At 40.6% G+C, this 17,126-nt stretch overlaps 1 protein-coding gene across 1 annotated transcript in view; it reads right to left on the minus strand.

The window, feature by feature from the left end:
• Adamtsl1 (ADAMTS like 1) overlaps positions 1–17,126 on the minus strand; it is a 344,581-nt gene that overhangs the window by 10,672 nt on the left and 316,783 nt on the right. The window contains exons 24-25 of the mRNA XM_077108065.1: positions 3,367–3,579; positions 1,489–1,669 (exon numbers count right to left, since the gene is read on the minus strand). Coding sequence (XP_076964180.1) covers positions 1,489–1,669; positions 3,367–3,579 — 394 coding nt within the window. The remainder of the gene's footprint in view (positions 1–1,488; positions 1,670–3,366; positions 3,580–17,126) is intronic.

Consider the following 17,126-nt stretch of genomic DNA (forward strand, 5'->3'; position numbering starts at 1 on the left):
ATAGCCTGGCAGGAAAACCAGTGGAGGGTGAACCTATGGCACTTCCTAGCCAAGTGACGCCCCATCTGGCTTTCAGGAGAGGCATCTAGTGGGAAGGGGAACAAATTCCTCCTGAGTCCGGATCTGTGACTTATTTAGTTTTGTGGCAATTTCCCTGCTTCTCTGCCCTGGAGAGGGATGACTGCATGCAGAATTTCCAGCCCACAGGAGCAGAGCCACTTAGGAAGCAGGCATGAGGTGTTTTAAAACTCCTGGGGGCATTGAAACCAAAGAAGAAATAGCCATTATTATTTCATTTGCAGAAGTAAATTAGGCTGATTGACTCTGACCATCACCAAATCAAATCAAAAAGTTCCTGGCACGTCCAAGATCTCTTCTTCATTTCACACAGCTTGGCAAGGGCAGCCTTCCAGCCCCCTAGATCCCTGGTGAATGTCAGGCCTGTATTTCAATCAACTTTTATTTCTAAATATACATTTCAGCGATTTTTTCGGGAGCTGGGGTGGGGGTTTTGAGAAAGGAGAGGTATGGGCTATGTTACCCATTCAGGAAGGGTATAAAAGGACATTAATCATTCCTGTGGAAACCTTCCCGTCAGCAAGTCAAACTGCTGATATTAATGAGCGTGTTTCATATTTCATGGAGTCTCTCCTGGTTTCAGCTGCTCCTTATGACTCAGCTGGCAAAACACAAAGCGGTTCCCTGAGCAGTGTAGGAAAGTCCTACAGATAGGTCGTAAACGGGCATTTTAGGGCCAAGCCGAGTCCCCGTAGGCTCAGAGCACCATGCTGGTGCCGACTCCGAGCCCAGACATCATACCTTTAGCTAGTTTCTTAAGACTAGGGGTTGGGTGCTCAGTGGGACTCACAGCTTCTTGAAGCATGAAGAAGATGTTGTAAGAGGTAGAGATTCTTTGTTATCCTGGGCTCTATAAGGGGCCCAAGTACAGAGAATATAAATCCAAAGTTAAGGCAAGTATAGAAAATGGAGATTGACTCCAACTTTAGGGAGAGGCAACTATTTGTAGAAAAGAAGAGAGCACTGATTGCACAAGGTATTTAAAGTCACACAAAAAGAGGGTTTGGGTAGAGCCTAGTAATCCCTGTCCCCTCAGCTTGTCAATGAAAGATATTTCTTTCTCTTACAAAAAGCCCAGAGAGTCCGTGTATCACTGCAGGATGGGAGATGTCTCTGACCAGGGCCTGGGGAACGTGTATATTCTGCTCCCTGAACAGATCAGAGCCTCTTAGGCCTTTGCAAATCCCAGGTAGTTATCTGCTGGTGGACGGGAGAGGGAATAAGCAGAGCTGAGAGAAGGGACTCATTCTGAGGATACTGTCAGCAAGGCGGAGAGGCCTGGAAACCCCACGCCTAAAGGAAGGAATGGCTCCTTGGATTGCTTTTCTCCCTGCAAAGTGCTAGATGAGGGCTGGCCATGAACTTGGTTGTAAGTTAGGGCCCACCCAGGGAATGGGAGGCCACACTCACCGGGAAGGGCAGTCTCTCCGGTTGCAGGCAATGGGCTGCACAGCAGGGCGGGCCTTCCCCGCACAGTGAGCAGGATCCACTTCCGTGTTATTCAGTAGACACCTCAGGCGGGGCTGCTGAACACCCCTGTTGCCACAAGACGCTGAACAGGTCACCAGTCTGTCCACAGACCACCAGTAATCTGTCATATAAGAGGAGGATCAGAGGTGAAGAGAGCGGAACATTACTGCCCTCACTCCATTTCTTCTGAGCAGGGCCAGGGAAAGGCGGAAGGGGCTGGGGCTTGGCACATGTAGGCTGAGGGAGAAGTTCTTATAAATGAGGCTCTGCTTCTGGGTGGGCACCATTCCCAACCTATTAGGCAAGCCCCAGGGTCTCAAGGAACCTCAGATGACTCCTCCAAAAAATGACTACCGTAACTCTCACGTGATCATGTTACTGTGAGGGTTGGATATGAAGAAAGTAAAGGGCCAGGCTCAGTGCCGGACACACAGAGAGGACTTACTCAACAGCCAGAGCCCTTACTGTTTTTAAAATACTGACTAAAGTACTCTTACTGGTTTATGAGAAAGGGACTTTATTTTTCTACTTTATTTTTCTATATTTATATATAAATATATCAGAGATAATCATATTTAAAAGTAGAGATTTGAGTTGGATTTTGTAAATTTTTTTTTGATTTTTAGTTTTGTAAATGTTATAAAAAAAACAGCCTCTTTAGAGAGTTCTCATTTACATGAGACAATGATGTCAGTGAAAAAGCCTATTTCTCTGGTTTTTCTATTTGGTGGTCTGGGACTCACTGGTAGGAAAGCTATTAAAAATACATGTGGGCTGGTGAACTCTGAGTGCTTATTTGCAAGTTCTCATTGCAGATAGGCACTGGATTCTGGTTTTTAGCAGAGAATAATTGGCTGGAAAGAAAATGGAACATTTGTTTTCCTGTCTGGAAAGAAAAATGGCAGGGTAGAATGTTTAAGAGGAAAACCTATGTGCTCAGAAAAATCTTCCTTCTCTTCTCTTTCCTCCCTCCTTTTGTGCCATGTTGGCACAAAACTGACACTTCCCACAGAATCCTCCATTTTGGAATAAATGCAGTAGCATTTGACTTTCCTAAAGCATATCACATAAGGTCACAGGTAGAACTAGCCTAGGGAAAACTCAAAAGCCTTCCATAGTTTCTATAAAAAGGCTGGTTTGGGCTCTCTTCCCACCATTTTGGCTCATTCACAACTCTTCTGGTGCAGTGAATGCCAGGCCCCACCCAGGGGCTTTCTGACCTGCCCGTATTCCTGGAAAGCTCACAGACTGTTCCTTGCCAGGGTCAAAGAAATGGTGCCTGGAGAGTCCTCAGCATGTGACTGCAGCCCAGCACTCTCCAGAAGGTGCAGCTGTCAGGACACCATCCCCTTCCCCAGCAGGAGACAATGACCATAGTGTTCCAATCAAGAGGTATTTTTTAACCCAATCAACAGGGAACACGAAATTTTAAGTAGGCTACTCTGTGGTGTGTGTGTGTGTGTGTGTGTGTGCGTGCGTGTGTGTGATCTTTTCTAGTTAAAGTAGTAATTAGGAAATAGAATTAACTTTGATAAATAGTTGTGTTTTCTTGGTCTTAAGCAACAGTAATATTTGATCAGAAGGATGGATTTAGGGAGGCACCAATGCTGATGTTCCCAGGTTCTCCTGTGATGGGACGTGGTGGCTCTTCTGAAGGGCTATGTTGGCAGAAGTACGGTTTCATTGCACTGAAATGGGATTCAGCTTTGGTTTTCATGGCCTAGGTACCATGGGAGCTCAGAAATCACTTTATTCCTGGAGAATCTTGTTCCCAGGTAGGCTTTCTTTTTGACACCCTAAAGCCTGATGGGTTCTTACCTTGGATGACCAAAGACGCCTTCTGCACTAGCATCCCTGCCTCATTCTGCGCGAGGCAGCTGAATTCCCCTTGAGAACCACCACTGAGATTTGCAACCTGAAGGATCTGTCCAGATGCCAGGATGTGATGTGTCAGTCCTGTGGTGGTGGCAATTGGTTGACCACCATGGAACCAGGTGATATTGGGGGTGGGATAGCCTTTGATAGGGCAGCCTGGAGGAAGAGACGAGAGGAGAAATAAGCCATTGGCAAAGCCTGAAAAAGACACATTTCGGGAGAGTTGTTTTGTGTCTTTATGGCTCTAGAAGGCATACACATCCTGTGGCTTCACCTCTAGCACTTATCTTGTGTTAGCCATTCCTAACAAACAGGAGATATTTTTATTATGTGGGCTTCTGGAAGAGTGATTCTTATTCATTAAATTTTACAAAAATTCTTAGATCTGTTTATGCCCCTGTACTAATTGGTAAGAAAAAAATGATAAAATTAGCATTCATTATTGCATAGTTTTTCAAATTAGCCTCTATGCTGATTTTACTAAGAAATTGCTTGTAATACATTGGAAAATAACATACTACATGGTAACAGTTAAGAATCAAGTATTAATTGGTAAAAGTCTAACATCTGCCTTCATTTTACTCTTTATATGATTTTTGAAGTAAAAAATCTTCACCTGAGTCTAGGAAAATTATTTTAAACATTGATCTAATTTCTTCATGAAGAACTTTTTTTTTGATAACTTTTATCCTCAATTGAATATATACAATATTATACTTATCTACTCGTTAAACATATTTTGATACATTAAAATTCCAAAATATTAAGCTGAGACATTGGGTCTACCTAAGCCTTTGTATCCCAGAATTGGAAAGATAAACAGATGGCCACTATGAGAGAAAACACATTTCATCTAAATTTGGAGTACTTGCCAAATTCACTGTTGGGACCCCAGTGACTTAGCTCCCATAGAATATTTATTGGAAGTTTAAAATATGAGAAATCATTAAAAATAAAGATACTGTGGAGGTCTTTCCTCAGTTTGGTTAGGAAAAAATGTCTATTTTCTACTTATTGCTCTCTGGACAGTTAAGATAGTTAAGACTACCAAGAAGATCCCAGCTAATGTAGGATTTTTTAAAAAAGCACACTAAAGCCTCTCTGAAACTTTTCAGGGTGAAGCTCAGCTTTTCAGAAAGTTTTAGAAAAGAAATCTAATTTTGTTACTTTCATTTTCAGTTCTACTAATTCATAATTCTCAAGGAAAATTCTAGGTTTTAATAGGGCCCTATGCCTTCAGTTTTCAAATTTGTAAACAAGAACATGTGATGATCTTTGAGGTACATTTAGGTTCCAATGAAATGATCTTTAAAGTGCTTTTAAGTCCCAAGATTTCTCAACATCATATCAGACTCATCAACCCCACCCCTCTTCTTCCCTTCCCCATATAGTCAAGTGATAGGAGCCAAGTAGACCTTTTTAATCCAATTACTTGGATCAATGCATAGTGCAATAGAGCTATCCACTGAGGGGCTCATGGAAGAAATGTTATACATGGAGGTTACGTAGGCTGAAGAGAGGCCGAGATTACAGACTTCACATCACATGGTGTTCTTCCTTATGTGCAAGTCTGCCTTTACATCTGGATTTTACCTTTTCATAAGAACCTCAGTCATATTGAATTAGGGCCTACATTACTGACCTCATTTTAACTTGATCATCTGCAAAGACACAAGTCCAAATAAGGGCCTTTCACAGCTACTGGGCATTAGGATTTCATGTTTTGTGGGAGCACAACTTAACTCTGAGGACTATCCTAAGAAAAGCACAACAGTCTAGGCAATATGATGAAACAAAGAATAAAGTTCAAAGACACTAAGGCAGCTGGAAGTTCTTGAGCAGAATTCTGAAAATGGGGGTGCTAGATAGAAGCCCTAGAAATCTGCATAAATTCCTCTTGAGTCTTTGTTCAACTTAAGACGTATAAGCACAGGGTTAAATTCTACAAGGCTGAGCTAAGAGCAACCAGGGAACTGTGAGCTTAACATTTTCCAGAACCCAAATAAGGCTGGAAAGGCTTCAAGTTCTGATAAGCTAGAGTGGGTCATTCTTGTTGATAATTTGGGGCATTCACTGGAGAACTCAGAAAAGTCCTAGAGTAAAGGCTATTCTAGATCTACCCTAACTAATCTTAAGAAGGTCAAATTGAACTTTAAATAAGTGATTAACAGAAGAAAACCCAATAATCTCTAGAGGAAGATTAAAAAAAAAACCCAGACACTTATGATGTAAAATATATACTGTAAAATCTATAGCTGCATATTCCTTGACTAGTAATGAAGTAAGAAAATGTGACCTCTAACCAGGACTCCATCCCCCCAAAATTGGTCAATGGTAACAGATCCTGAAATTATAAATGAATTATAAACAAGGATATTATAACAGGGTATTACAATATTTAAGTATTTAAAGGAAAATATGCATATATGGAAAAGGAAAGTGGAAGTTATAAATGAACTTCTACAAATAACATACACACATCTATATGTATATATAAATAGAATTTTTTGTGGTGCTAGGGATTTAACTCAGGGCCTCATGCATGCTAGGTAAGCACTCTTCTATTGACTATATCCCTAGCTCCAACATATATTTTTTTTGAAATGAAAAGTTCACTGAATAGGATTAGTTTAAGATTAAACATTATAAAAAAAAGGATCTGTGAAATTGAAGATGTAGTAATAGGAATGAACCAAAGTGAAGAAAAAGAGATAAGAGACCAAAAAAATTTTTTTAAATTGTCAAAGGTATGTTAGATAAGAATGTGGTTACATGGGTGTTAAAATTGTACACTTAGGGTTATATATTTCAATGGATATAAAATTTACCTAAAAGAACAATGGAGAAGGGAGAGAGCAGACAGTGGGCAGAAATATGGGATAGGAATGGCAGAATGTTTACTAAAGCTGGATGACGAGGGCATGGAGATTCATCCCACTATTCTCTTTACTTGGTATATATGTGATGTTATTCATACTAAAAACATGTTTGCATTGTTTAAATCATTGATCTTCAGTGTCTAATTGATTTTCATTTATTCTGTTTATTCATCTCCATGCTTTGTCTTTAAGGTTTTAACAAGTTTAAGAAAATGTGTGGTTCCATCTTGCTATTTGCAAATATTTTTCAAATATTTTATAATCTATGAAACTTAAAATTCCTTGCTGGCTCACTTTCATTCATTCAGCTCTACTGAAGTCAGAGATCACTGTTATTTGAACTTCATCCCCCTTTATTCAAACAGCTTTAATTTGGTTGCTTTCTAGGCAGGCACTGCCCGACCCCTGAAGTTTACATACATAGCTGCTTGGAGTAGGGGTTTTCCCACCTTCCCTTGCTTTAAGGTATGAAGCATGCGGTTATATTCAGGGGAATTGAAGGGAAAATGATGTGTACACCTTATGAAGCATATCTTTAAAAGAAAAGAACTTGTTCTTCTGCCTTCTCCAGCCTTCTGTACATGGGAGGGGAAGGATAACACCAAAGGATGTCAGAGCCACGGAGTTTGAGAAACTCCACCCCAACCCTAACCAATGTAATATGTTGTCAGCTTAAGTTTGGAACATATTCCTCTAGACCATGACTTGAAGCAGTGCTATGGTTTGGATATGAAGTGTCCCCTGAAAAGCTCATGTGGCAAAGCAGCAATGTTCAAAGGTGAAACGATTAGATTATGAGAACTGTAACCTAATCAGTGGATTAATCCACTTGAGGGATCAACAATTTGAATAGACTACTGACCACTAATTATAGGCAGGTGGGGTATGACTGGAGGAAGTAGGTCACGGGGACCATGCCCCTGGGGACTGTATCTTGTCCTTCTACCATGATGTTCTGTCTCCGCAGGCCCAGAGCACCAGAGTCAGATGAACATGGACTAAGACCTCTGAAACTGTCAGCCCCCAACAAACCTTTTCTCCTCTAAGTTGTTCTTGTTGATTACAACAACAAAAAGCTAACTCAAGCAGAAATACACTTCTGCCTTATGTTCCTGTTATTTGATGTCTTTATTACAATTGCCGAATGTCTATACTAACTACAACAATCCTAAAATACCCTCTCCCTCCTGAGGCCATGTCTACCTGCTGCATAGTTCAGATCAGGATAGTGACCACAGAGAATGTACTTATATGGATGATCAGGCAACTTAGGTTGAAATGCTGTAGGAAATTCTACTTTTAGTCCACTTTTATATCTTTCAAAAGGAAATTAATAACCAAGATAAACAACATACAACTAAAGTCAATGAACAAAATTGTTGATTGTCTGGCTTTTCCATTGCTGATCTGTCTTTCCGGGCTTTTAACTGACCACATAGGTTATTCTTAAAAACTTCCTTTGTACTCAAAATTGGTGGCTTCTTAGTGCAGGCCTCTGAGCTTTTATGTACATATTTATGTGTGTGTCTTTGTGTGTATACTGTGGCCTCTGAGGTTGCAAGCAGCAATAGTCAAAATAAGGAATCTAACATGAATTCCCACTGTGTATGTTCCCAGTGAATAATTATCCATGTTTCACTGTTAATGAGAAAACCTGGCTTGTAACAGGGTTCCTTACTGTCACGAACATTTCTCATTTGTTAAAGTAAAAGAAGTATCAATCATTTTTTGAAGCTAAGCAATCTCTCTGTGTGCCATTTACAAGGCCATCCAAAAACTGTGTGCTAATGTATTCCACACCTCCTAAGAGGCCAAATAATAAACCACTCCCGGCCCTGCTTTTGCTTTGGTGAGGAAGTTAACAGTGTTTAATGGAGGGGCTAGCAGTTTTCTTCTGATTTCCTCCCAACCACACGAGTGCCAACCATTTCCATCCTCCAAACCTCAAGGCCTTCCCCAGGAAATGGACAATCTGCAGGAGTGACAGTGTTCGCTCCTTGGGCCTCAGCTAGTAAAGGTTTCGCATTGGTGAGGTGGCTGAGGAGGAAGCGGGCTTGGGAAGGCTGCCTAGCTAATGAGCATTCTGGCAGCAGAAAGCCTCCCTCCATCAACCCTTCTTAACCAGTGAAAGAAAATATTGCCTTTAGGCCTCCATTCCTAGGCCCTCTGTGGTTCTAAATTGAGCCAAAGCCAGGTGTGATTCACATATGTGAGGCTTTTTTTTTTTTTCCTTTTCTCCCTAGATTCATTTACTTTTTTTTTTTTTTTTTTTTTTAACACATTGACTGGAGAGTGAGAAAAGTTTAGAATGGAGGACAAGTACCCACTGAGAAAAATCAAATTATATAAGAAGTTTCCTCCTCTTTTTATTTGTGATTGATTTATCTTAAAGGTAGGCAAAAACATCTCTGCTTGTGGCTCTCACATCCCAACAGACTGATATAAAACAGGGGAGAGGAAGCAGAGCTTTCACACTGAAGAAAGGGTGAGTCCAAGATCAAGCAAGGAATTCCACATTATTGCTTGCCTGGAACATTGTTTGCCCTTGCAGAGCCAATGGCCCCAGTAAGGACAAGCCATCAGTCCGGCTGTACCATGTAACATGCCACAGTTGAAGTCTCTGCTTCCATTGACCTCACTGACTTTCTTTACTCTTGTCTCAGATTTTACACTGGTTTCTGTAATTAAAATAACCCGACTCAGGGAAACAGTGTGAGTCTGACAGGCGAGAGAAACATGAGGGTAGGAAATTGGATACTTGGCCTCCAGCTTCTTTGCACCCTCACAGAAGGTGCTGGATAACTTGAAAGGTGCGAGGACAGAGCAGTCTTTGAGGCACCTGTCTCAAAAGAAGCTCTGAATTCATGAGAATCACTGCTCAGTTTTTTTTTTTTAATTTAAAGAGCTGAAAATCACCAGGATATTTTGCATGCAGCTTGATTTGTGGGTTTCTCTGTAGGACAGATCAAGTCCACTCTGGCATTCATTAGCTGTCCATCACTTGTGTGAGTCACACCTCCACAGTTGATTTTCATAAGTTCTTAGCCTTCCTGAGCAGAAGTAAGGTTTCTGAGTGCATATCCTCTCCTTTCTCCCTACTTTCTGACCAAATAGCTGAACAAAGGCAGCTAAATTTTGATCAATCAATGATACCTGTAAATGGACTGAAAAAGATTCACAAGAAAGAAAGGTTTGAAAAATGGGGAATATATAACCCAGAGAAGGAGAAGAAAAAAGTAGTACTCAGGGAATTTTCACTTATTTAACTGCTATCTAAAGGAAAAGAAAGCTGTGGCAGATTAGGACACGCTGTGTAAAAATATTAAAGACGTGGCATGATTACTTCATGGGCTGGCTCCAGGCCTGTCAGCATTTTCATTATAATCCTGTATTTTTCACGGAGTTAAAACTTTCTATAAAAATGATGTGTGCTGGGATGAAACTTGGCTCTTGGTGTAGTCAGTCTGGGAGTCCTTTCCTTAATTTAATTTTATAAAACTGGAAAACACTCAGTCCTTTAAAATTTATGAAGGGCTCTCCGTTGCGTTAGTGGTCTAAGGGGGTGCATGGGGCTCTCTCTGAGGCCACGGGGTGACTGTGCAAAGAAGGGATGCTGCTTCAGTGCAGTCTTTGGTGCCTGGTCCTTTCAGGTTTGCTGTCCCCTGGGGCAACAGAGATGGTCTTTAAAGAGGCTTAGAATGAGCAGGAGCTGGCACCAGGCAGGAGGCTGAGAGAAATGATTAATTTATATTGGAAAAACTCAGTTCCTTACTCCCCATTTGTCAGCTGGACCCCAGAAGGCTGTGGAAGAAGACAAGCAACTTTAATTTTTACTCCGATTTCTGGGACCTCCCAATAAGCTGGTCAAATAACCAGGCCAAGACTATTCCCATGTACATTTGCCCAAAGAAAACTAACTTTAAAACATTCCAGGAAAAATGGAACTATACAAGCCCATTTTCCATTCCCCAAATGTCTTTTTACCCCTAGGGCAAGCTTTGGGTTTCCATTGGCAGGGGGTATAGTAATGTCTCCCATGTTCCTGGGAATCTGGTGGAAGAACTTGATATATTTCTCAGCATGAAAAGTAGCTCCATCCAGATTTATGACTTGATTAAGGCCTTACCGTCTCCAAAATGATTTAGTTACTACTTATTGAATGCTCTTACCCATACCTTAGGACCTGGTTATTTTGCAGGTAAGGAGGGTAAAATACCCACATCTGATACATGCACATGTAGCCTTGGCTATGGAAATACGATAGCATTGTCTAAGGTAGAGTTTGGTGGCATTGAACAACATGCTTGTCTCAGGGTTGACTGAGCCACTCTGGGAGGGGGAGAAAGGAGGCAGGCTCTAGGAAAGTGGTCCAGTTTTAAAAATGCACAGTAAAAGTTGCTTGGGATTTAACTTATCACAAGTGGATAATGCAGAGTTCCCATGTGTCCTTCTCTGCCAGTAGGATCTTGGCATAAAGAACACCTTTTAAAAACACATCAGCATTTTTAAAAAGTTTCAACTTTCTGGGTTTATAAATCCCTGATTGACTTTACTTTCAGGTTGCTGGCAGGTGCTACCTATCCTGCAGGAGGGGAGACTAGAATGGCCCGGGAGGCATTTCTGCAAGCTCCCTGGACTGAGGAAGGACTTTCAATCCACTGATGAGATGACCTTTAAATGAACCCCAGAATATGAATTGTACTTGGGCCATACCATCCTGCTGAGAAGGGCCCCAAGTCAGATCGCCCCTCTCTGCATATTTATGTCATATCCATTGAGTCTAGATTCAATAAGGTATGAGACTGATGTTTTCTATTTGGTCTGAAATGAATGATTATTTAAAGACTCCAATAGGTGCTCTCTGTAATATCCAAGGTGCTACTCCTTTGAGAAGAAAACTGCAGTTTCAGGGTAAAAGCCCTGGACTCTGTGCATATTCTTCCCTAGAGGAACATATCTGTTCTCACTCCCCCTCTAGAGCCAATGGGGAGGCAAGCTAGAAAATATCCTGATTAGGTGGGGAACAAAAACAAGCCAGCAGCAGCTCAGAGCCAACAGGCCTCCGTGAACTCAGGCAAAGTTCGGTTCTGTTTATGGGTGAGAGCCATTGCAAAAGAAATGAAAACCCACATGCACAAAGAAAGACAATTCACTCCCAGCTCTGTATATACCCCATTTCAGTTCTCTTCTGTTGAACCAAAGCCACAGAACAGCAGCAGAGATGAAGAATGGCTAATATTCATAGCAGGTATCCTGAGAGGCCTCACTGGGGCACGGCCCAGGGTTCAGCGGCAAGTCACAGGAAGGAGCAACTGCTGACGAGGAATTCCAGAGTGAGCCGTAGGGGTGGAGCTGCTGGGGCAACCTTTCCTGAATTTATTATTCCCACATAAGTCTCCTGGGTCTTGAAGCTCCAAAACTTCTCAACAAAGTGAAGAAAATAATAAACACTGAGAGTGAGGTGAATAAGGGAGAGAATTTTGCAGGATCACTGGAGTAGGGCTGAGAGCCATAAGGAGGCTCATGAAGAGCAAGGGCAGGGGTGGTCTGTGGTGCATGTGTAAGGATGCTCCTGGCTGATTCTGCTGGGGCAATAATACATCTGGCAGGGGATGTCTGGCTTTTTGTAGCCAAGCCCATAGAACGTGCGGTTTTCTAAGTACCCATAAATAGAGATGTCTTCTGAAGGGGAGGTCAGACACCCACAGCCTAGACTGGGAGGCCATGGTTACAATAGGACATGCATCTAAAGAGCAGACAGTAGCTGTCCAAATGCCTGATCTTTGTCCTGCCATCTACATTTCTAGTGCTGATTTGTTTTTGGCTCCTAATTCCCTTCGGGTGTAGTTCCCAGATGTGCCTTGGAACTATATATACAGCGATTCCCTTGGAGTATTTAGTGGACTCCTTCAAAGTTTAAGGGAGATGTAACATGGTTCAAATCCCTGGGACCAATTGTGATCTTTGAAAAACAGCACTTGGATTTAGAGATACTAAAAGCAAGATAGCCTCCCCAGGCAATCTGGGATTTGGGGCCTTCTAGGCCTACGTGAGGGAATGCATATGCTGTTCAGCCAAGTTTGTTTTTTTGGGATTCCCCATTCCCCATAGCACTCCTCATTAGGCAGGTTGAGAGTCTAGAGCAAAAGATGCATTTTGAAAGATGGACATGTACCTGACCTCTGGCACCTGACCTTTTTGTAACTGACGGAAGTGAGAACTCATGTTCCCAATGAGCTTCTCAAAGGCATTCCAAAGATGGCAGAGAAATGGACAGAGGTCCAGGCTTGGGCAGAGCAAGGATTCTCACTTGGGGGAGGGGTTATGCTTGTTTTTCAGTAACCTTATTGGGTTCCTATACTCCACTTTAATATGTGGAATTAGTATTTTATTAGAGTTTTGTTCTTAGATCTTTCTAAAGACTAAAGCTGGGAAATACTACAAAACAGATGGGGGGGGGCAAAAACCTTTTTCCTGTGGTAATGAGATTTTTCCCCCTTAAAATGCATTTTTAAATTATGGTATGTGGGGAGCAGAGATTCAGTCCCCTGAAGGAAGGAAACATTTATAAGATCCTCACATATTAATATCTGACTCTGTCAAAAAATCTATTAAAAACTCAGTACTAGAAAGATTTTGTCAATGTTGGTAAAAGCCTAAAGCAGGAATTAGTGAATTTTTGGGGGTGAAGCGCTAGAAAGTAAATATTTTAGTCTTCATGGGCCATTTGGTCTTTGTCACAACTACTAACCTCTGCCAAAGTAACCTGAAAGCAGCCACAGACAATATGTAAATGAATGGCATTGGTGAGCCGGTGCCCAAATAAAACTTTATATATAAAGACTTGATAGTCTAGACTTTGCCCCAGGCCCAACCTCTGATTGAGTGTATGAGATCATCAGGGTTGTTGTATACAGAGAACAAATGGTACAGAAAATCACTAAATACCTGGGCAAGATACATTTCTACCTCCAAAGAGAACTGTCATTTTAACAAGAGAAGAAAGTTCAATCCTTCCTTTCCTAGTTGAAAGACTCAACTTGCTGCTGTAAAAAATACCAATGCATGTTCCTTATAGATTAAAAGCTCATAAAAACATAAAAATCAACCTTCCCCAGATTGTACTGCTCAGAGATACTCAGAGATAACTGCTGTGTTGTTTGTTCCAATCAGACAAATGCACATAAGTCACTAGTTATATTAGTAAATTTTACTAGATATATTAGTAAATCTTGGGCAGTCTTCTCATTGATGGATATAGATCTACACCATCCTTTCAAATTGTTGCTTAGAGTCTATATGTGAATGTATCAGAATCTCTTATATAATTACCTCTCCATAGATAATTACATTATTTCTGATTTTTTCATTAATGTAGACTGTGCTGTGGTAAATTTCTTAGTACATGTATCTCTGAGTTCAAACAGCTCCTTGGGTAACATTACTAAAGTGGCATTTCTGGGTCAATAAGTATCATTTAAAAATATTTGTGTGTATTGCCAAATTGCCTTCTGGAGGTGTTATACTCTTTGGGTCTTGGGCAACAAAGCATGTTAGCATATATTATCAAATTCTTGTATACTATGATTGGCAGGCAGAAGGCTGTCCCTCTCCCCCAGTAGAAATCCACATACTAATCCCTGAAAGCTGTGAATATGGCAAAAGGGACATTGCAAACATGATGAAGACAGGATCCTGAGATGGAGGATTATCATTGATTATTCATGTTGGCTCCCTATCACTGAAAGGGTCCTCATAATAGGAGCCCTTTCTGGATGATAGAATTGGAGACAGATGTGGAGGTGCTCTACTCTTATCCTTGAGTGGAGGGAGAGCTGCAGACAAGGAGTAGAGAAGGTTTTTTTTTTTTTTTTTTTTTGCATTTTCTTAGCAAATGCAAGGGAATAAATCTCCCCTAGATCCTCCAGAGGGAGCACAACTTGTCCAATGTGACATTAGCCCAGTAAAACCTGTTTTGGACTTCAGACCTCCAGAACAGAAAAAAGAATAGATCTGTATTGCTTTAAGTCACCAAGTTTGTGGGAATTTGTTATGGCAGCGATCAGAAATCAATACAGATTTTATAAATGCTTATCATCTTTACCAATTTTCTACACAGCAAAAAATATCTCATTTTAATTTGCTGTTCTTTGATTACAGTAAGATTGAATCTGTTTTCAACCTTTTGTACACAGTAAGTAGTTAATATTGCTGGGTCAAAGATCTCTTTGAGAATATGAAGAAAGTACTGGATTCTTTCATTAGATAAAAGCATATCTGCAGGTGCCTATACAGTCCCCAAAAGCTCACAGAACCCAGGTTAAGAACTCTGGAGCTAGACAGCAGTAGTAGAAAGGGTTCTAGTAATAACTTCTCTTATTCAAAGTCATAAACATGAAACATGAGAGTATTTCCCAGTTGGCACCAGGTAAGACCTGATGAACAAGAGCCTGACTTAGCCACAGTAATCAGAGAGCACCTTGCAGCTCCTTCCAGATACAGGGAGCCTAAAGGCTGGGTGTTGCCCAGCACCCACTCCTTTTGCTCTCTACCTATTTTACCCTCCAACTTCTAACACTGGAAGCAATGTGGTTTCTGTTTAGAAAGTCCTGCACCAGAAGTTTCTCATCCATTTCCCTTCCCTTCTTAAACAATTCAGTCCAGTTCACTGGGTAACACTAAAGAAGGCAATGTTCACAGGGAGGAAGGAGCCAGCGTGGTACCGAGCCTATAAAGAGGGAAGAGGACATCAATGCAAAATCACTACTATGGTTTGAGTGTGTGCCTCCAGAGTTCATTGTTGGAACCTTAATTCCTCAATGGGGCAGTATTAGGAGGTCAGGTCTGCTGGGAGGTGTGGATCATGGGAACAGGGATCTCATGAATAGATCATGCCTTGCCTATGAGAATGGGCTAGATATCATGGCAGTTTGGCTGCCTTTCCTCTCTTCCACATGTACCTGCTTCTGTTTTTTATTGTAAGTTAATCAGCATGAGGTTCTCACCAGAAGCTGAGCAGATACAGTGCTGTGCTCTTGAACTTTCAGCCTCTAGAACCATGAGCCAAAATAAACCTCTTTTCATTATAAATTAATGAGTCTTAGATGTTTTGTTATAGCAACAAAAAAATGATCTAAGGCAGTGTTGGTAATAGCAGTGATAGGAGACTATTTATGTAGAGAGGACTTCATCAAAAAAGTAAATATATTAAGAAGAGTGGGATCCAGAGAGTTCCAAATATGGAAAGAGGACAAACAGAACCAAACCTATAGTATAGGATAAAAATTGGAGGGCTCAAGGTTCAAAGTATAAATATAGAAATTATTATACTATTGTTTGTGTATATATGCTTATACCTACGCATATACATAGATCTTTTTTTTTTTTAGATCTTTATTTTTGTGCCCTGAGAACAGTGACATTCTAATAGCAACGAACTGACATGACATTGAGATCTTAATTTCTAAATATATTCTTCAGGGCTAAAGCAGGGACAGTTCAAGATGAACCTAAAATATCTTCTAGTCCCAGAAAGTAATGAAGTTCTCAAGAAAGAATATGGACATGTTATGACATGTTACAAAGTCTCATTGGTTGCATCTGGAAATTTTTTTTTCTTGTTGGTACTGGGCATTGAACCTATGGGCACTTAGCCACTGAGTCACATCCCTAGTCCTTTTTATTTTTTGTTTTGAGACACGGTCTGACTAAGTTGTTTAGGGGCTCTCTAAGTTGCTGAGTCTGGCTTTGAACTTTGCAATCCTCCTGTCTCAGGGTCCTGAGCCACTGTGATGGGAATTTTTTTTTTAACATCAAAATAAAAGAAGAATGGAATCATGAGTCCATATGTACATAATCAGATAAATTTTAAGTTCAACAAGAAACTGAATATTACTCTCTCTCAAAGCATCTCCCTATAAAATACTTACTGGTTACAAGAGAAAAAGAGTAATTTTACAGTAGAAAAGCCTAGCATTTTAATCAAGCAGTGGGAATTTACATCAGCAGTAATGGTACAACAGAAATCATGATCATGTGATTGGGTGCAATGAGAAGAGCCCAACAATACCTTTGTGATGTTCCTGGGAAAGACGCATTACTTGAATCTAATCATGAGGAGACAACAGACACATCCAAATCAAGGGACATATTTTTAAAAATAACAAGTCTTTACACTTCAAAAATGCTAAGGTCATAAAAGTCAAGTGAAGTCCAAGGAGCTGTTTCAGATTGAGGAGGACTTAAGAGACAACTAAATGCAAGGTGTGACTGAATTCTACTATAAGGATATTATTGGGACAACTGACAACCCTTGAAGGATCAGACTCTGGGTGATGGGTGTTATGACAGCACCTTAGTGTCAAATGTTCTTTGTATTATACTTCCAACTTTTTATGTAAAGTTGAGATTATTTCAAGATAAGAATACATTAAAGAAAACAATTCTTATACCAAATCAAGAAATAAGACAATATAGAAAAGGAGAGAGGAAAGACTGCAGTATCCACCAAGACCTAGAGATCTAGAGGACTGGGCAACAGATAAATGTGAGTGTCCAAGAGAGCCAAACTGCCAAGAGCTCAGAAAATGGGGTTGTTGTTCAGATTCATCTCACACATGCCCCATGACTTCTGAACAGCTTCCCATCTTTTCTCCTACTCTGAAAATAAGTGTCTTCTCTAGCCATTAAATACTGCAGGGAATTCAAAGTCTGAAACACAAGAACTTCATTTTATTCAAAGGCTGATGATTTCTTCTTCAATTAAAAAAATTCATTTAAAAAATTTGGCAACTGGTTAGTCATTTGATTGCTCTGTTAATCATG

This window comes from Callospermophilus lateralis, chromosome 2 (genome assembly GCF_048772815.1).
Source record: "Callospermophilus lateralis isolate mCalLat2 chromosome 2, mCalLat2.hap1, whole genome shotgun sequence".
Classification (NCBI taxonomy): Eukaryota; Metazoa; Chordata; class Mammalia; order Rodentia; family Sciuridae; genus Callospermophilus; species Callospermophilus lateralis.